Source organism: Trichophyton rubrum (assembly GCF_000151425.1).
Source record: "Trichophyton rubrum CBS 118892 genomic scaffold supercont2.3, whole genome shotgun sequence".
Lineage (NCBI taxonomy): Eukaryota > Fungi > Ascomycota > Eurotiomycetes > Onygenales > Arthrodermataceae > Trichophyton > Trichophyton rubrum.
Genome location: NW_003456426.1, coordinates 2,108,794 through 2,128,308, shown reverse-complemented (window position 1 = coordinate 2,128,308; position 19,515 = coordinate 2,108,794). Strand labels below are relative to the sequence as shown.

Here is a 19,515-nt window from a genome sequence, read left to right as displayed (position 1 = left end):
AGTTCTGGTGTGGGTATCCAGCCAGGTATCAGCGAGGCCACATATAGTATAAAAACAATACAGTACGCTCCATTTATCTCAGCAACAGTTATCTGTTGGTTAATTATACCTTTGCCAGAGCCCAAAATGCAGTGAAATGTAAAAAGGGTATGAATGAGAATCAAAGTTGAAGAGAGCAAGCAGGTGGAGCTAAGTTTTAACTCATTCAAGCACGTGATTTGATAAGTGGGGACTGAACTTCAAATTTGAGGCTCCAACAACGCGCTTGCTAGAACTCCGTACAAGGCGGCAACAGCAATAACAACAACAACAACAACAACAACAACGATACTGATACGTCTTGTCGGTTGTTATTCCATACCTGTCGTCTTTAGCTCTTCATTCTCCTATCTCTAGACATGGCTACTATTCAAGATCTTCCGCTGGAGATCTTGCAGCAGATCTGCGACTTCGTTGCTTCTGGCTATAGGGCTTCCCTATATGATTTTGCCTTGGTATGCCAGCGATGGTCTCTGGCATCAAATGCAGTACGGTTTCGAGAAGTCCGCATAGTTGTTGAAAACCAGGGGAAACTGACTAAAGATTTGGATTATTGGAGTGGTGTACTGCGGAGTACGTCAAGTTTGCGATCTGTCCGTCGACTTGAGATTAAAGGAGAGCTCCCGGCTGATGTAAATACCTGGGCCCCAAAACGAATAAGGCAGCCAAAGCATTCCCTGATTGATAGCGACGACGAGCTTGAAAGTGCGAGGTATACCCTGTATACAAACCTTCTCGAACTCCCAGAAGTCACTGTAGAGCTGGATAAGTACTGGACTCCAGTGGCTCATTTCGTGGCTCAACTCCGAGCCCTTCAAGACCTTGTCTTTGACTGCGTGAACCAGTTCCCACCGTGCTTGCTGGACGTGCTACACCAAATCCTACCCAGTTGTAAGCTTCACCTCCATAACTTTGGACTCAGGAACCTTTATTCCTACAAGGGGTGGTCGCGAGGCTTGGATAAGCACGAGTACTCACTGGCTACTTCTCCTTCGTTGCACTGCATTATCCTACATTACGAAGGGAATGAATCCGAAAGGCTAGTTGATTATAATGACGTGGCTGTTGCTAGAATGAGCCAAGGACTGGCTCCAAACCTCAGACATGTACAAGTTAATGCCAGGTCAATGTCACCGATCACATACAACAGGCGTGTTGAACGGCGGCCAAAACGAGACATATTCCCTAATGATACCCCAAACTCTGATGCAGACGTGCGTGGCGAACTCCACACCATGAAGTTTAGTGGATTTTTATTCGGTGGACTTCAGGGATGGAATGAACGAATTGTCTTCTCGTCATTACGGAAGCTTATTCTGGACACCGTCATGGACCCGTTCAGCTTGAAAAAGGCGAGCACGTATAATTTTACCTCACTTAGGACCCTCTATCTACGCCTAGAGAGCGACAATTGGGACGAACATTCCTTGATGGACGAAGCGGCAAGTGGCTTTCTAAGAAGCCTGCCTCCCCTGAGCACGCTTAAACTTACAGGGAATTTTGGTCATGACTCGCTCAAGGCCATAATAGACCGCCACAACTCGTTGGGACGAATCTGGCTCTCGCCTCGGGTACATTCTCACTTCATGGGGACAGATTTTACCTTAACATTAGATACAATTCGGGACCTTACATCACGCTGTTCAGAATTGAGAACGGTCTGCCTTACAATCCCACGAGTCCTGAAGTCACAAGACATGGCCATATACCAGTCTATAGGCTGTCTTCCTCATTTGAAAGATTTGTGTCTATACCTTGACTGTATCTGCCATGAAGACTCTACACCCTCTCCCACCATCGAAGACGGTTTACCGAATTTTGCAAAGATAAAAAACTTAGTTACGAATAAAGCTCTAAATGACGATATTGCTCGCAATATCTTCCATGAAATTTACCAGGCTCAGTCCAGGCACAGGATGCCAGTTTTTAAACGGCTTAGAATACAGGTGGTGAGGATGAAGTTTACAAGAGACATTCCCGAGGACCTAGATAGGATAATCAATGTCAGCGGTCAGGGCTTTGAACTTACTCTAAACCCGACTCAAAGGCAGGATTGCTATGATATCATTATTCAACGGTCCAGCCCCCGCAATTTCTAGTAAAGGCTGGGTAACTTCTTCCTGAAGCCTCGATGTCTTCCAAATCCTGATTTTTCGTTAATGACTTAGTTCCGCCACTAAGTAAATCAAGAGGGAAGCTATGCACTAGAATGGGTGGGTATGTGCTTGGTCGATAGCCATGACAGCCTCTGTAGGGATGCCGCATATACACGAAGAATGCTACAAGATGGTCCTTTTGCCTATGCTTACTGTGTGCGGTGCTCAAGGCTAAATCCTTATCGGCCTCCTCGATACGCAGATCTGGGCGGGCCTTTCCGTATGGTTGTCTTCAAAATTCACCAGTGATCAGCTTGAACCATGGTTTTCACACACTCTAATCAAATCCAGTCTCCAATCAACGTTGATGGGCTATACAGATCGACAACTGGTTCATGATCGTGACATGATCCATATTTTAGGCATTTCTTCCTGGCTATCTAGATCTCACGTTGCTCCGCTTCCGGTGAAGCTTATCTGGAAAGTCCTTATACACGCCAACGCCTTGCACATTGATATACTCCCCAGCGCCACGGCCCGATATTGAACTATCAACCCATATTTCCAGACCCAAGCATACACCCTAGAGCTTAAACATGGCGTTAAAAGAGAGGAATTTAACGCCTTAATGAGGAAACGCAGTAAGACGATTGGTATGGATGCAGTTAAAGGCCGTTCTGGCTTATACGGCTGTATTTCATATCTGCCCGTGGCTGTTTTTCATTTATGCAGTATCCCTATTTTATATTGAACTGCTTTTCGGGAAAGACCTGTCAACCTGCCGGTATCTATGTCGGCACATATCAAAGCATGTAATCTTACGGCCTCTCCGGCTATATTATATGCATCGGCTTTTTTCTCCATGCATTTCCAGATGGTTTCAATACTATCATTTCTCAAAGCACTCATACCTACCCCTAGCATCTTCATTTACAAATCAGTAAGTTGTTTTAGGGCTGACAGCTCCTGTGGATAACTCCAAGCAGCTAATAATTTATCTAGACAGTCAATATGAAGCTCACTAGCATCATTTCAGCTTGTACCGTCCTGTCAGCGGTGTCTTCTCCCACGCTGGCATGGAGAGTCACCGATTATAACTCGAATACCCTCCAAGAAGGTGGCAAACCTGAGCACGGCAAATGGTTCAACAAGATCAAAGGTCCAATCTTCGAAATAGACGACTGTACCCAGGGAAACTTCTTCAGAGGAAAGGATTGCACCGGCTATTTCACTGCTGTATACAGCGGGAAGGCCTATTTCAGGATTCCTTCTGACAGTGTTAGCTTCCGGGTTTACTGCTCCGCATAATAAGTCTCCTTTGGTCTTCTTAGGGTCACTTATAGACATGCTTATATGGAATACAGGCTCATTGGAAGCTATCCCATATGGTGTGTTTATGACTTGGAGTTGAGTTGCTTCCGGAACTGTAGTTAGTGTCTGAGGGAAAATTGAAGGTCTATTGCCATGAAACTGTGTGGAGAGTGTTTTTTACATTATATCTGGCTCTACCAAGCCTGACTGAGGCGTGACTGTCTTGCACAAATACATCCATTTCAAATACTCCTTACAAGCTCCCTCAATGCCTCCTCACCGTAATTCGCCCATATGCTCAAATGTGTCTCATCCACCACCCTTAAAGCTGCTCGGCCGCCGAGCCTTGCAGCTATCTGCACCCCATGGTTAAGTGGAACAGCAACGTCCTGTTTCCCATACCAAAGCTGCACAGGCAAATCTGGACGTATGTCTTCCACTCGAAAGCCAAAGCCCATGCACATCAGCCTGCCATCCTCTACTGCTGCGTCACTGCCTTGGGAAAAGCTTTGCCGACTTGTCCGTAGGAATAACCTCAGAGTACTTTCGTCCTTCATGATCTCACGGTCCTTTTCAGGCATGGACTTGGACTTCAACACCTCCTTTCGTAGTTTCTGGTATCGTTTCTCGTCATTTAGATCTAGGTTTGCTGCCAGCTGGCGTTTGAGATACCATCCAGTAGCCATGGGAAAGTAGCGGTATCCGAGAGTGAATCCTAGCCAGTTAGCCCAGCATGCGCCCTTCATACCGATGTCAGGAGGGCCGAGGCCACAGATGATAGAGACTGCTTTAAGTTTTTCTGGCGGTAGTGATGCAGCACAAGCGAGTGCATATGGCCCGCCTCCAGAAATTCCCTGTCGAATTTTGTCAATTTCTGATGTTCTTGAAGTAGTGTGATGGGATAGTTACTCCTAACCAGTACTCCATATATATCCAGTTTGAGATGGTTTGCAAGCTCTTCCAGATCCTTTGGGTGGTCAAGAAGTGACCGACCTGCATGAGGTGAGCTCCAGCCAATACCAGGCCGATCAATAGCAATTATACGGGCTCCCAGCTCACTGGCAAGATCTTCAAAACATGCAGCTTCAGTGCGAGCTCCCGGCAGGCCATGTAGATAAAAGATAGGCTTTCCCGTCAACAATCCATACTGCGCATATCCAAGTTTCCGGCCATCTGGCAGTGTTAATGCATCTGAACTGTCGTCATCGAGAGGAAATCGGCAACTTGGGGCTTCGGATGCATCTGTGGTATCCTCTGGGTCGCTCTGAGTATTTGATATGAAGCGATGTAGTATCCGTCGCAGGAAAGCCCGCAGCTTTATCAGACACATGACAGGTATAACAAGGCGAGTCAAGAAGATACCTTCATGAGATATAAGAAGTAGACGAGTACTTCTTATACCTCTGAAGGATCAGTCCATGGTGCAGGAATCCTTCAGGCCTCAGGCTGGGTATCGTCAGGCATCTCAGCATGGGAGAATTATCTCAGACGCACTTCTGCGATAGCCAGCCATCAACGTAGAGGTTAAAACGTCAGAATCACTCATGTCAGGGAATATAGACGGCCTAGCCAGCCCTGAGATACGGTATAGCAGCTATATCGATGGCTCGCTATATCGTAGCAGACGCAAAGCCGCACATGACAGGGATCACTTGACGACGTCACAGCCTCGCTCGCAGTCAAGGAAGCCCGCGAAGACGAACAATTTGCGATGCGACTTGCGACCAGCGACTCCCGCCAGCACTCGGAGCCATCCTGTCCCTCGTCGCCCTGCCCGATCGATGCTCGACATGCGCTGACCGGATAACACAGCGAAAGTTGTTGGTTTTGGACGAGAAGATGGCATACGACGGATACCGCACCTCGTTCGACCCCCCTGGGTTCAATCCCAACGCCAGCGCCAGCAACAACTACAGCAGCAACAGCAACAGCAACAACGGCGGCGGCGGCACCAACATCAACAACACCAAGCCGTCGAATGCACCGTATCCCGGCTATCTGCAGCCATCGTACGGAGAGTATCCTGTCGAGCAAGACCCGTCTTCCCATCCGCCGCCTCCCCCCCCTCCTCCTCCTCCTCCTCCTCCGCCACCCCAGCAGCAGCAGCAGCAGCAAGTGCCATACCCTGCGGCATCAGCAGCACCAAGCCAGGGAGTGGAGTTTGTTGAACAGGCGACGTACTATCCTCCGCCCGTTGGGCCTCCTCCCCAGGTCGGAGACGCCCTGAAGCAGCCGTTTTCACGCACATCGTCGCAGCCAGAACCGCCAACCCCTCGGGTACCTGACCCAAACTATCCGTCAACTGATCTGATAGCCCAGGTCACGGCAGCAGTGATACAGCAGCTCCGGGCGCCAGGCCCAGGGAACGCCCCTCCGCCGCCTTCTCATCCCTCACAGCAGCAGCCGCATCAACAGACGGTCTATCAGCCTCCAACGCCTGCTCTATCACAGTCCAGCTACAACAGGCAGAGCCCTAACCCAAACTCTCTCAGTCCCCCTATCACCACAAGCCCATATGGACCGCCACAGTCTTCTATATCAGGGCAGCCTGATCTTTCTAATGCGCCGGCTCAGTCGTCTTACCCTCCTATCTCGTCGAGGATTGATGGGAACGCATACAACGGCCCTCAGGCGCAAACTCTTACTGATAACGGCCAGCAGAAATCCACATCCCCCGGTATAGATAGAACGAGAGGATCATCTATTGGGTCGTTTAATGGTGGCCGGAATGGCACAAATCATACCAAGGGCCCATCATCTAGGCACTCAACTGTCACAAACGAGGCTATTTCTGAGAAGCCATGGGGAACCCTCTTTGATAAGGATGATATGCCTACCAGCAGAGCAGGACAGCTCCTGCGAGGTATTGCTCTTCATATGGTATGATAGCCTTTCTCTGATATATGCAGCTCATTTGCATGATATCTAACTAGTCACAGATTGAAACTTACCCACCTGGCAATACCCTGGTCATCACGCCAGAGAAGTTGCAGAAATTCTATCGTGATCACAGGGTATCTTCAGACACATACCCATGGCAAGGTACGGCTCCACTTGTGTCTTTCCCTTCATACCAAAGCTAACCATGCATAGATATCTTTGATAACCGGACATCATCCATCTCTCGCCTTTTCCGATCTTTGAGCATTGAACACCACCTCGTCCAAGACCAGCTTGACGAACGCCCTGATATCCCAGGCCTAACTCCACGTGGATTCGAGCGCTGGATGTCCATGATGATCCAAGCACACCCAGAGCGGGAATTTGAGCGAGTTCAAAATATTGTGCAGAACGTCTCCATCACTAACCCGGATGATAGGACAGAAAGATTCCCAAAAGAGCTACGAAGGAAACTTTTCCCACAGTTGCCTGACTATGATATCAAGGAGACTCTTGACAGATGGATAACTACGCATTGCCATGTCGAATTAACGCAAGGCATGCTTGGAGGGCCTCCCATGCGCCAACCCCGAGCCAAGTCAACTGTGGACAATACATCGACCGGCATTCCCTCACGGCCAGCAAGTACGGACGTCCGCCCCAGGCAGTTCCCACAGTCAGCAACGGTCGAAGACGCAATTGACGAAGATGACCATGTCATCGTTGCTAGCGCAGATGTCGCTGATGTTGATGCAGAAGCACAACCAGTGCAGCCCATTGAACGGGAGCGGAAACCTTACAGCATGCCAGGAGGGACCAAAGGGTATCGAGAAGATACTAGTCCACACCCTACCGCCCCTACCTCTCGTCACCCAGATTCTAACTCAGGAGTAAGCTTTGGCAAAAAACATGTGGTGGTTTATTCTGGTGACGATGACGATGACTTTTCGAGTCCTCGCGACGATGTCAACTCCAAGTACTCTTCTTCCCAGCACGGGAACACGCATCCACAATCTCATACTCATACCCATCCACATCAGCATAGCCATTCCCATACTCACGATGACTCCAAGCGACATCATGGACGGGACAAGGATAGAGATAGAGACAGAGACAGAGATCTAGACTGGGATGGGGACAAGAGCCGTCGTCGAACCTCATGGGGCAGTGATGAGGATTTCTATCGCAACCCCGTGTCAGATAGAGATAGGGGCAGAAAAAGAACGGAGAGTCGAACCCGTTTCTCTGATTATGACAAGTTTTGGGAATATCGTTGATTTGATTTTTATGTATTTATGTCAAACCAATGCCGTTAATGGGCGGAAGCAATGTTGGGTATTTCTTTTCTAGTGTAATTCCATAGTTTCGACAAAAAATAAAATAAATTGAAGAGTTGTTCATCTTTTCCCACCTTTCTTAAACCGGGCACTAACCTCCCTGCTACTCTCAGCATACTTCCTCCTCACCTCTTCTTCCCTCTGATACCTCCTGACAATTCGCTCATAGTCCTTCACTTCCCTCTCCGCTTTTTTCCTTTCCCTTCTTTCCTTTTCTTGCTCTTTAGCTTTGGACCTTTTCCTCTTCTTTTCCTCCAGCCCTACCCCTTCAATCCTCAATTGCTCTACCTGCTCTGGGGTCAAATACCACGGCACGGCAAGTACGTCAACCAAGACCCGCGTCCGTTCTTCCCAGAACCGCATCTCCCCAGCCATATCAGGTAGAAGCACAAAACGCTCTAGATGGAGCTGTCTTATATTGCGGAACGTTATCACTGTTCCTTTAAACTTAGCTATTACGCCAGGAACAAGAGACTTGATGTCCAACGCCTCTTTGGTGGTAGATGTGATGTATTCGGGGACTCGTGTTGTGCCTGCAGCTGCTACTGCTGCACCAGTCTCAGCTTTAACTGGCTGGGAGTCCGGCAATTCAACTTGTTTTTTTGAGCATACTATTTCAATATTTGACCCTGAACTGTCGTCTAGTGTCAATATTGTTCTTCGAATATGCTCTTCACGAGAGACGATCACACCCGCCAGACAGATAAACTGGATAGGGTGGTTTTTGTAGAAGTATATATTTTGTCCTATGGAGAGGTGTTAGCCATTTACACTCATAGCTTTTATTGTACCGTGTACTTGTGTTTAAAATACCTTCGTATCCGCTGCGACGTGTCAGATGATGGACATTTACGGCGCTCAGCTTCACCCATGCGAAGTGCGTCGGCGATGCTTTATAGCAGTAGGCTGGATAGAACGTGAGGCCGTCAGGGGGTATAAGCTCTTTCTTGGGATTATTTTTGACGCCATGCGCCATTTGGCCATTATCGCGACGTGATATGGCGTAGTACTGTTAAAATTCCGTATATAACTAAATGTAGCGCTTCAGTGTTAATGCTTATCATATTTTGATTGAAGTGTTAGGGTTTTAAGTTCGCGTCTGGCGCTTAACTAACTAGTTAATCTAGTTAGTCATCTTACGCGCTTCCACGACCATCACACCACACCACTGAACGAACATAAACCCTTTCTGGATACACGTTGACTGTATATCAAAATTTATACACGCATTTCAAGCACTACAGAAAAAAGTAAGCCACGTTGGGTGCCACATATACCATATAGTGACCATGCGGCTGGTATGGATGGTCATCGTGCGGACGAATGGCCCGTCAGATCAATGACCTTGCACCAAGAATCAAGAATCATCGCCTGGGACTATACCCTCCGTGCATACGTATTTTGCACCTTGTGCCATTATGGCACAGGAAGACACAGCTGCATCATCTCCAGTTACCAGATGCTCTGTCAAAGTGACCGGGGGGCCGGATAGCCTTGGCGGCAAAACAAAGTGAAGGCAGTGAAAATGATGAATGCAACAGTTGCAGCGAATGCAAAATCAACACATACATTGCAGTTTTCCTTTCAAGGACTGAAGAACAACTTACACGGATAATTACATCTCTCTCAACCAACACAGCTCAAACTATAAATCTATTCATCCCTAATCACGGCCAAACGCTTCAAGACAGATGACCCCGAGAGTGTTGCGGAGATAGCGGGAAACATCCAAGAGTACGTGAGAAGGTACAGTACTTTCGAGCCAAACCACAAATCTAGATGCCAGCTGTGGGGCGGATAGACGGCAGAAAGAGGCGACTGGCCATATACCCAAGCGGTAAGGTATGGCTATATATGAGGATCCGCCTGCGCGGTTTAGAAGGCCCGGCGACCGTATATCATATACGAAAAACAACCACGGAAGGGAGCAGCCGTATGTATTTCTCATCCTTTCATTACATTCTCCACCATAGTCAAGATAGCTGACACAGAGATAAGACCCGGGCGGAGTCCTTGGAAATGCCACTGAATGGACAGATTGATAGGAGACCCTAATGCCCTCATAGGTCATGGCATCAAAGGGGAGAACCTTGAGGTCCTGTGTTGTCCCAACTCCGCCGCAGCCCAAGGGCCCGCCAGAAGAGGCGAAAAGAGAGTGAGAGGACGCAGGACGAGAGGAGAGGGGGAGGCAGCGTCGACATCGCCCATAAATACTGACTGACTAGTACCTGTTATGGTTCGAATGGGTGAGTCATCTAACTATGATACCTGAGACTGAGATATCTAAAGGAAAGGATTGAGGCTGGAACAATTCGTTAGTTACCATGTATCGGATCAAAGAATTATGAACGGTAGTCTGGGGGCACCCCTACGATGTCACCATTGACGCCGCCCACACCCTTATAAATCAATATTCCTCTGCTCAGTATGAAGTGACTAACCTGGTGCTTCTTATAGTTATCAATATAACACCCTCTTACATTTTGACGATGCCAGCGAGAGCAAGGAAGATAAGCGAGAAGAGGCGGCTGGAGAATCAGCAAGATTATGGGTAAATTGACGATAAAGTCGCTACCTGTTGCATAAAGTATCCTGCCTTTGTATCGTAGAATACCCCCGAAGGTATGTTATACGCATACATGTACCCGTTGATTCTCTGCCCACTTATCTTCTAGGTTTTTGAAGAGCTCATGGACGAGTCATATGCAGTTATACTTGATCACATTCGCCCAGATATCCCCGTTCCTGGTGCAGCCCTGTGCATTATTCAAGCCACGGACCTAGACTCAATTACCCAAAGGGTCCCGCAAGCCAATGCCGGACTTCATTTCACCCTTCCTGAATGGGACTGATGAACAGATCCAAACTGGGGTGAGAAGCATTGCGAGCGCCAGCGTGAGATTTTTGCGATGAGAACACATACAATCCTTGACCAAGATTCAATCGGATGGGATATCTGGGCTTTGTGGAGGACGATCAAGATCAACGGATGATTTACGAGTGCTTCTATGCTGACTTGCTGTCAAGGATTGCCTCGCACAAAAACTTGATTAGCTGGAGTGAAGCAGGTACCACCAGAATTTTGTAAATACGAGATATATGGCCGCAAGTCAATTGATTGGAGAGAGCAGATGCGCAAAGAAGACCCCAGAAGCAAAATGTTGTGGAAATCATACCTTTGGATGTAAGCAGCTGGCCGAGTTTGATCATTTTGGTCGGCAGCTAGTCAGTGCGTGAAATGAGAGGAGGCACCCATCGTAACACTCCCGGAGCGGCAAACCAGATGTGTCTGCGAAGTCCGCCATGTCAGCGAGGCAACAAATGAATCACACATTGTAAACGTACGTAGGAGCTTGCTTTGTGGCCTGTTGGCCTAGTATCTGCATAGATCGAAATATCGAAATACTCCGTCGTACTCCGTAGTCGCCGGAAGTTATCAAGTGGGCTTGGCGTTCCCCACAAGGAGCGGTAATTCTGCTTATATAAGCTAACCTAATTCTGAGCACGGACGCTGGGCGGGGCTAGATGTCGATCACGTGTTTGTCGGGCGAGCTCCAGCGGGCCAACGAAAGAACATCGCAGCGCCAATACTATATAAAGTCAAGAAAAGGCGAGAAAGCGGAACTTGTCGTCTAGTGCTAAGCGAGATGGAACGGGAGGTGGCGACGGAGCAACGATCCCAACATTTTTCGACTTTCAAAGAAAACGAAGAATACAAGGCGAGGTACGGAGTCAGAGACCATGAGATGGCCGCCAGAGCAAACTGGAATATGTGTTCAGCCGGCATTGTCCAATACTCTATGCCTGGCAAACAAAAGACCATCGTCTGAGAGTTGGCATGCAGCATCATATCCACATCAGACATGTTTGCTTCAAACATAACTGTCACTCAGTATGCTATATTATAAGCTAGCCACCTATCTATGCCAATCTGCATAAGTAGGGCGCTACCCCAGAGCATCATGTCTGTTTTATTTGCCTGTATACCAAATCTGATGTCTGAGAGAACTTGTTTGCCCCGACATATTAATCGTTACTCCGAAGCAGCCTGGAAATATGGTATGCTCAGTTTTTAAGTTGGGCTATTTCCCTGTCTTATTCTTCTACCCACCGATACCTCTTCCATTGCTCCACTTATGCCATGGCGCTCCTTCAAGCTTGGTTCGCCTTAATTCTGCTTCATGCAAGCCTCTCAGCAACATTTCCTTATCCCAACGCCACTCGACCACTGTCTGATCGAGATGTATCTATAAGCGGGAATAGATATTATCCACAAACACCCACGAGGGACCCGACATGCAATCAATCGGATTATGAGAAAGTCGACTGCCCTGCTCCGTCTATCTGCTACCATCAAAGAGGAGGTGCTCCAGCCTGCTGTCCTCCAGATACAAACTGTGATCCACCATGGATGAGAGGCCCTTCGCCTCCGATCCAGACACCTATGCCGTCCCAGTCGGGCTCAACTTCAGAGTCGAACCAAGCCAATGGAAGTGGGAATTCGGGTGTAGGCGTCAGTGGCAGCTCGCGGGCAGAAAACCACAATTCGAACAACTTCAACGTGAGCGTAAGAAATGGTGGAACCGCAATGTTTAAAAGCAAATTCGCAGGGTTATTATCTATACCGGTCCTGACAGTGGCGGTCCTCATTATGTTGTAAAAAGCACGGAAGATTAATAATTAACACATTTCAAACTGAACGCAAAAGACTGGTCTATCCTCCCTCCATCATTCTCTTCTTCGGATTCCTTGGGATTGGCTCTCCCCTCCGTGCCTCTTCCTCAGCTCTATCAACCAAGACAGTCTGATCTGCTTCATCTACCCTTGAGCTATGTTTCTCCTGCTTTTCGTGTCCGGCCATTGCAATCTCTAATATGTGATTTTCCATCCCCTCGATAAGGTTCCACTGAACACCAGCCTCATCGAGCTTCTTACAGCCTTGTGACTGGCCAACGAAGGTTCCTGGCTCCTTCACGCCGAAATATACCCTGTCGATACCGTTTTTCCCATCTTTCCTTGTTTCGATGATACGGTCCACACAAGGCTTGTTACCGGAAAGTCTTTTTGCACATGGCTCCATGGTAACGTATAGCTCTATCTGAGCCTCGCTGTCTTCTCTGCCTCGCTGCTTTTCTAGAATTTCTCCAAGATCCTCCTCAGCTACACCATAATGGGAGGCGAGCTTTGCAAAACAGCACTGTTCTGCGTGAGTGTTTCCGCGTAGCTCCAGAGTGTACCCTGTTGACAGTATTGTTTCCTTGAGCTCCGCGGTATCGCTGGTGGGATATTGACGAAGAAGCAGGATGGCCCCTACACGGAAGTTGGTTGGTTTAGGGGGCGACTGGGACGCTAATTCTAGACACTGGGATAGGTAATGGAGATGCGTTGATAGTGGTACCGTCCTAGGGGAAGACATTGTTGTTGGTTGTACCTCGCCGTTTAGTAGCAAGTCTGGTGTTGATCTTCGTTTTTCGTTTCGTGCGCCTGCCTGGACAAGTGCTGAGAAAGCTATGACGTAACTAGTGTATGATGACTAATGATTCACGTGAATTTAGAGTTCAAAAAGATGGACCTAAGCAAAAACTCAAATTGTTTAATCTGAGGACAACAAGCGACCTCATATAAAAATTATATTCTCCTGAGTATCAATCCAAAGGGCTATATGTCAATCCATAAGGGTATAGATTTAACAATACTGTTACGTTACCAATTGCCCTTTAGAGCCTTCGCAATGCCAAATACCCGAGAATACTGTTCCAATTCGAATAGCACAACTCCCAACTAAACCCTGGCCACCATTCCGACATCGAAGCCTGGTGCTTGTTTAAAGTAATACCCGCGCTGATTGGTTAAGATCCTGCTCTTAGACCCCTCTACCTCAAGTGTAAAGTCACAGTTGAAATGCGTGTGTCCAAAGGCCCAAAGACATACATTGGGGCTCTTCCAACACTCCTCAGCTGTCAAACCCGTTGCAAACCCCCCACTAATAGGACCACCTATATGCATAGGACTAGTGGCTCTCACATCGGCAGAAAGGGGCCCATAATGGGTGAAAATGACAATTTTCTTTCCAGGCTCCGAGGACATGATGGATGTAACTTGTTCATTCAGCCATGCCTGATCACCAGCATGAGCGATGTTGTGACCCGGCACCGACCAGTTGTCAATTCGAAAGAAGTGTTTCAGTCCTATACCCAGAGCTGTCTCTTGCTGGACAAGAATATGCGAGTATAGCGTGCACCCCAGGACTGTAATATCAGCGGTTACATCGTATCTTGTCCGATCTAAGAAAACGAATGTTCCGAGCCCTTCATCATTTCGCTGGCTGACCTTCTGCCAAAAGATGGTAATCTGTTTCCTTGACTCTTCCCAGTTAAAGTTATACTTCATGATTCCCCATCAGGAAGAAAACAGTCTGGAACCACCAAAGTTGGGTTTCGATGGTGAAGAACCCCTTGTCGCGGACATTGCCTATGTCGCCTAGCAGAGCGAGATAGGGGGCTTTCGGTGGGGCGGAGAAGAGATTATAAGCCGAGGGAGATTCCAGGTGCAAGTCAGAGAGTATCTGAATATCCATGGCGACGGCTTGTAGAGCATCGGTGATTTAAGCGAAGGCTCTGGATGAGCGTGGTGATAACAGTAAGTAGTGAAAAGGAGCTTATTGGTGTTTTTATAACTAGCTAACTTGATGGCGTTAACTAGTGTTATAGTTCCACGTTTAGACAAGGAATTGTTGGTCCATCGTGTGAGGAACCCTTGAGATCATACAACTGGAGGACTCAAGCTGGTGGGCCCGGGAGCAGCCGTATGTCATTTCTCTTTAATGTCATGCATTAACAAGTAGGACTCTCCTCTTTTTTCTAATTTTTTGAAAAAAAAAAAAAAAAAAATTAAAAAAATTAAAAATTAAAAATAATAATGAGTACGCGTCCTTTGGGCATGGCTGCTGGTTGCTACTACAACTAGCCAGACTTCCAGGCCCTGAGGTCCTAAGGGGCTCAAGTTCTCGCTATAAGCCTGTTCTTCCTTGAGACTATCTATTCCTGTCAGTCTCTCCCACAGTCACCTCTTCTTCCCCCCTCCTTCATATTATACCCCTGCTCTCATTTGCCAATTATCGCTTCTAGTCTAGGGCGTTTAAGTTCTTTGGTTTCCTGTGCCTGACACTTGTTATTAGTTTTTACCCCTGTTGACGGCCACAGCTCTTTAACTCGTTAACGCGTATAGCTAACTCCTGCAGTAAGATGTTACTTCAATGTGCCCATGTTTTCGCTACATGAGAGCAACTGTCACCAGGTTCTCCCCTATACTGACTTTCTATTGTAAGGCCTTCGATGGTCGAAAGAGTCCTTCAGCTAAATAAGCTGGTTTCTTTGCACTCACTCTTTAGGAGTATGCATACGAAACTGGGAACTTTTACTCTTCGCTAACCATAGCCTAATTTGGCCACTTTCGACATCTAGCCTAGCATTCAAACAAATAGGAGTGTCTTGCCACTCCCCGAAAGCCCGGGCTGACCGCTGCATGGAAATACGATCTGATACCACCATTGAGCTTCTCAGGCTGGTAGTTCTTCGGTTCAAGAGTATACCAACATATATGGTGTTGAATTGTATGTATCAAATGGTTACTCTGCACATAGTTGCTCTGAAGGAGTGCAGACCTCAAGTATGAAGCCTCAATCACAATTTAGGCAAGCTTTAAGCTGTTATCGTAAGCCGATATAAGTCGCAGTCCAGGGATTTTCGAACAGTCACTCAACGATGGCTTGGGGGACGGCAAGATGATGGCACGGTGTGAACATAGAGCTTCGACATGCTGTTATTAGTGTGGGGGTCACTCTTTGGCTCAACCGATTGGACACAAATCTCTTGTTAAGGACAACGAGGTAGATCTGGGAAGATTTCTAGCTCTGCCCCAACTTATCATGAAAGGTATATATATGGTAGTAGACACTTCAAATGTTCGAGGAAATATCCAATTGTTCACACCTCAGAGTAACGGAGGCTAACCTTTCTACTGTTTGGCTACATCCTACACCCTTTCTCGTCACTCTACTCAACCCAGCTCCGACGCTCATCTAAAGGAGATTATAGACCTCAGAATCTTGTTCTACAATGTTTACTTGTTGTTGTTTTTTTTTATTTTTTACTCCCGAGCTACGATCAAAGAACTACAAGAGAAGTTCCCGGAATTTTCTAACACATATACGATTGTTATCGGCGACCTGAGTGTCTGGAAACATCTTCCTAAGGGACGGCGAACGGCGGTGAGAAGATAATTATATGTTTATATTGCTAAGATCTCTCACTCTAAGATGTTTGTTATAGGACGTTGATTTACTGACCTCTATCCCTGGAGCGCCGCAAATTGTGAAGCAGAAGCTGCTCGGTGTCCCAGGAACCCCCTTTACCCAGCAGTCACAGTACTTTTTGTGGAGGCACCCTGAGGGAAAGAATATTCAGGTAGACTTTCCACCATCATGGCAGGTAAGTTTAGCCCTAATATTGCTGCAACCTCCTTTAATCGTTATTCAAGCTCTTCTAACATCCGAATAAAGTTCCCCTTTTTGCCTTCTGGAGCCCTGCGCCTCGGCCAGGACAGGCTGCCCGATCTTCCGCACGCAACTCCCGAGGACCTACTAGCCTTGAAAATCAATAGCTCTGGGCTGCGCGCTACGATTGAAAAAAGAACGGTAGATGCCGCAGATGCTGATGCTCTTGCTGAGATGCTTCTGGGCAGGGGGCCCATTGTCCTCACTGCAGAAGAGCCATCGATCATCTTTTTATCGGAAGCTGAACGCATCACTCTCTTGCGCGGAGCTGGCAGCACTTACAATGCACGCTGATATCCGATAGGTATAAGTACCTATTAGTTTATATAGTCTCTCCTTAAGTTCTTTCTCTTTCTATTAGTTAAAATAGTTCGTCAACTTGATTTGATGTCCATTTGATTGTATCAAATTAACTATAACATTCATTTTACCTTCTTTCTCTTTGCTTTCGCTTCTATTGAACAGCCTGCATGAGCTAATCTCTCATCTTCGGCCTAGTACTATAGGGGCAAGGGTTAGGCCTTACAAATAACGTAGGAGAGGTGATTGTGAGAGGGGATCAAAGTAGCCAACCCTCACAAGCTCTTTAGTTACTCGCAATTGGTGGAGTAGCGCCGGATTTGCTGAATAATAGACATTACGCGTTTATCTATTTTCCAAAGCCAGTGCGGCTCTATCAAATAACGAATATTTTAGATTCATTCATCTAACTCCGCGCTTCTATTGATACTCCTCAATACACTCATCCTTCTACCAGACTTGGGGCTCTGCTAAGCGGGATATCAGTAATAAGTCAAGATACTGTGGAGATGGCCCCCGCACCACCAAGTTCTACGCTCCAAGTCTCAAACTTTTCACCAGCAGAGTTATCCTACCTTCACACCTCACTCTCGTATCCCAAAAACCCAATTCGACCAGATGGCCGCTCAGCAACACAATTTCGGCCGTTAACAGCAGAAACAAACATAGTACCGAATGCGAATGGCAGCGCGCGCATAGGATTTGCCGACGGAACACAAGCAATTGTGGGAGTTAAAGCGGAGGTAGAGAAGACGGTGTTTGTGAGCACACTGGAGCAGAGCGCGACGCAGGAGCACGAGGACGAAGATGAAGATAAAGAGTCAAGTGGAGGGAAGATAAAAGTGTCGGGATCCGGCTCATGGGTTGAGATGTCCATTGAGATTCCAGGCTTGAGAGATGATGACCCGTTACCCGTATTTTTGGCAGAGATGATGAGGGAAGGCCTCATACAGTCTGGATCGGGATCATTAGCGGGATCAGTTAGCTTGAAGGAGAGGCTGGTTATCAACAAGGGCTGGCATTGGAGAATTTACATTGACGTGAGTTCCTTGTCACAAGCATATTGCGAGCTACGCGGCCTACTAATGTGCTCAGATATTACTACTTTCCCCGCCGCTATCATATCCTCTACCGTTGCTATCTCTAACGACACACCTTGCACTACTATCTACCAAGCTCCCACGACTAATATCAAAAGACGAAGAAGACCCAATGTTTGACGATGATTGGGACGCAGCTGAATATTTATACCCTCGTAAAATCTCTAAAACCTCTCCTACACAGCATATATTCCGCCCGCCAATATCTCTTCTAGTTATTTCCGTTGGGCAAAATGTGATATTTGATCCAAGTAGAGAGGAAATTGCTGTTGCTGACTCTGTCTTCTGTGTCTCTGTTGCTCGAGACGAGAACAAGCAGATGTCAGGGCCTGGAGGCTTAAAACTACTTGCTATCCGAACTATTGATCCACCAGCCCGTATGACACATCCTGGAGTGTCGGATGCCATTAATGCAGCTACGATAGGACTCATGACTGCGGACACTAGCAACGTTTCCACTAGTACTGAGATTGAGGGGGTTTGGACTCCTCGCCGCGGTGGAGTGAAGAGGGAAGTTGTTTCGAGGATTGCCAAGTTGGTTCTTCAACCTGGCGGCGTGGGTGATGAGGTCATGGAGGGACTGGAGATGGTGGATGTCGACTGAGATGGAGTGTGAGAAAGTGGATATAACTATTATTCCTGAACAAGGCAATTGTTCGAACACGCCGACCACATAACGGTTGCCAGAGGCTTTTGCTAAGCCCGATGCCAACAACCTGCGAGAAAATTTACAAGGGTCCGATGGAAAACAGCAACCATCCGATAGATGTTATACGATCACAGAAAGTCCCTGCACTGGGTATCAAGTGAGAGTAGATATATGACATCCTACAGACAAATCAACGGAATGTAATCCTCCAAAAATGTTTATCGTCACATAGTATACATTAGGGAAATTCAAGTATCCCCCCGTCTACAAATTAACAAGGTAAAGTACTTTAATTTCTCACCAAATGCCCAACCATCTCTTTGGCTTTCTCATTGGCGCAGTACCATCTGAACTCACGCTCTGGACGTTATCCGCGCCCTCTACCACAGCATTCTCAACCCCTTCAGCGACATGGGCATCGTCCGCCTTCACCCTATCATCTTCCTCCAGCCCATGGGCAATACGGTACTCCTTGCGTTTATCAATATCATCTGAAATCCTCTTCCGCTTCTCCTTTGATATCACCGTAGTATGCTCGGCGTGCATCTTCATAACTGTAAAGAATTGAGATATAGTACTCATTGGGCTCGAGAATAGCTGAGACCAGCCTGGTAGTAGATGTGCGTATGGAGATGTGCGTTTAAAGTTCGTCGACCAAGTGAAATATGCAAGGGAGAAAAGGACGCTCTGTTCAACACTGTTAGGATTTTAACGTGACTTGATAGATTCACGCCAATGCTTACCATCGATATCCAGACATGAATGCCCTTGTTGGTTAGAAACTTGAATAGCACTGTACCCTCCGGAGGGAACATGTTGGGGTATCTCTTCGTCTTGCGATCTTCTATCTCCTTTGCGGTTGGAGGAGGACCGGGGTAGTTCCTGGGTGTCTTGTTGGGATTGACCACTCGGCGGGCTGGGTGAGATGGAGGGCGAAATTTGTCTGGCTTCTCGAGCACCCTGGGCTTTGTAGGAGCAGCATGAGAGGCTGAGGAAGACGAGAAGTTGGCATGACGGAGGAGCGTCCTTCGTGGAGTGATTCGGAGATATTGTAGTGAGGATTGGGAGAGGCCTCCTCGCGGGAGGAGAAAGGACGGTATACCTGATGAAGCAGCCATTTTGCCGCCTCCTTTACTCACCACTGCTAGTTTGAAGAGATTCTATCTTCTATCCCAGTGCACTTCTTCTCTATCTCGTCACTGTCATGAAAGTTGAGATTTCTATATCACGTGATATGGTTTGGCTTTTG

General features: G+C 47.4%; 11 protein-coding genes across 11 annotated transcripts; 6 read left to right on the top strand and 5 right to left on the bottom strand.

The window, feature by feature from the left end:
* Positions 1–398: 398 nt before the first annotated feature.
* Positions 399–2,138, top strand: TERG_03538 (uncharacterized protein; the record flags this gene model as incomplete). The annotated part of the gene is made up of 1 exon (XM_003236448.1): positions 399–2,138. One exon carries the CDS (start codon positions 399–401, stop codon positions 2,136–2,138), a length of 1,740 nt encoding a protein of 579 aa, XP_003236496.1.
* An 859-nt stretch (positions 2,139–2,997) lies between these two features.
* TERG_12010 (uncharacterized protein) lies at positions 2,998–3,443 on the top strand (the record flags this gene model as incomplete). Its single annotated transcript, XM_047751034.1, has 2 exons — positions 2,998–3,075; positions 3,138–3,443. 2 exons carry the CDS (start codon positions 2,998–3,000, stop codon positions 3,441–3,443), a joined length of 384 nt encoding a protein of 127 aa, XP_047605970.1.
* A 745-nt stretch (positions 3,444–4,188) lies between these two features.
* Positions 4,189–4,776, bottom strand: TERG_03537 (uncharacterized protein; the record flags this gene model as incomplete). Its single annotated transcript, XM_047748109.1, has 1 exon — positions 4,189–4,776. One exon carries the CDS (start codon positions 4,774–4,776, stop codon positions 4,189–4,191), a length of 588 nt encoding a protein of 195 aa, XP_047604083.1.
* A 509-nt stretch (positions 4,777–5,285) lies between these two features.
* TERG_03536 (uncharacterized protein) lies at positions 5,286–7,603 on the top strand (the record flags this gene model as incomplete). Its single annotated transcript, XM_003236446.1, has 3 exons — positions 5,286–6,326; positions 6,386–6,488; positions 6,540–7,603. The coding sequence occupies 3 exons, from the start codon at positions 5,286–5,288 to the stop codon at positions 7,601–7,603; spliced, it is 2,208 nt and encodes a 735-aa protein (XP_003236494.1).
* A 120-nt stretch (positions 7,604–7,723) lies between these two features.
* TERG_03535 (uncharacterized protein) lies at positions 7,724–8,639 on the bottom strand (the record flags this gene model as incomplete). Its single annotated transcript, XM_003236445.1, has 2 exons — positions 7,724–8,409; positions 8,477–8,639. The coding sequence occupies 2 exons, from the start codon at positions 8,637–8,639 to the stop codon at positions 7,724–7,726; spliced, it is 849 nt and encodes a 282-aa protein (XP_003236493.1).
* Positions 8,640–10,152: 1,513 nt separating this feature from the next.
* Positions 10,153–10,515, top strand: TERG_08784 (uncharacterized protein; the record flags this gene model as incomplete). Its single annotated transcript, XM_003236444.1, has 3 exons — positions 10,153–10,214; positions 10,273–10,285; positions 10,339–10,515. 3 exons carry the CDS (start codon positions 10,153–10,155, stop codon positions 10,513–10,515), a joined length of 252 nt encoding a protein of 83 aa, XP_003236492.1.
* Positions 10,516–12,377: 1,862 nt separating this feature from the next.
* On the bottom strand, positions 12,378–13,079 carry TERG_03533 (uncharacterized protein; the record flags this gene model as incomplete). The annotated part of the gene is made up of 1 exon (XM_003236442.1): positions 12,378–13,079. One exon carries the CDS (start codon positions 13,077–13,079, stop codon positions 12,378–12,380), a length of 702 nt encoding a protein of 233 aa, XP_003236490.1.
* A 365-nt stretch (positions 13,080–13,444) lies between these two features.
* TERG_03532 (uncharacterized protein) lies at positions 13,445–14,240 on the bottom strand (the record flags this gene model as incomplete). The annotated part of the gene is made up of 2 exons (XM_003236441.1): positions 13,445–13,996; positions 14,049–14,240. 2 exons carry the CDS (start codon positions 14,238–14,240, stop codon positions 13,445–13,447), a joined length of 744 nt encoding a protein of 247 aa, XP_003236489.1.
* Positions 14,241–15,590: 1,350 nt separating this feature from the next.
* Positions 15,591–16,511, top strand: TERG_03531 (uncharacterized protein; the record flags this gene model as incomplete). The annotated part of the gene is made up of 4 exons (XM_047748108.1): positions 15,591–15,597; positions 15,823–15,932; positions 15,994–16,152; positions 16,224–16,511. 4 exons carry the CDS (start codon positions 15,591–15,593, stop codon positions 16,509–16,511), a joined length of 564 nt encoding a protein of 187 aa, XP_047604082.1.
* Positions 16,512–17,026: 515 nt separating this feature from the next.
* On the top strand, positions 17,027–18,221 carry TERG_03530 (uncharacterized protein; the record flags this gene model as incomplete). Its single annotated transcript, XM_003236439.1, has 2 exons — positions 17,027–17,557; positions 17,613–18,221. 2 exons carry the CDS (start codon positions 17,027–17,029, stop codon positions 18,219–18,221), a joined length of 1,140 nt encoding a protein of 379 aa, XP_003236487.1.
* Positions 18,222–18,563: 342 nt separating this feature from the next.
* On the bottom strand, positions 18,564–19,384 carry TERG_03529 (uncharacterized protein; the record flags this gene model as incomplete). The annotated part of the gene is made up of 2 exons (XM_003236438.1): positions 18,564–18,953; positions 19,010–19,384. The coding sequence occupies 2 exons, from the start codon at positions 19,382–19,384 to the stop codon at positions 18,564–18,566; spliced, it is 765 nt and encodes a 254-aa protein (XP_003236486.1).
* Between the last annotated feature and the right edge of the window lie 131 nt (positions 19,385–19,515).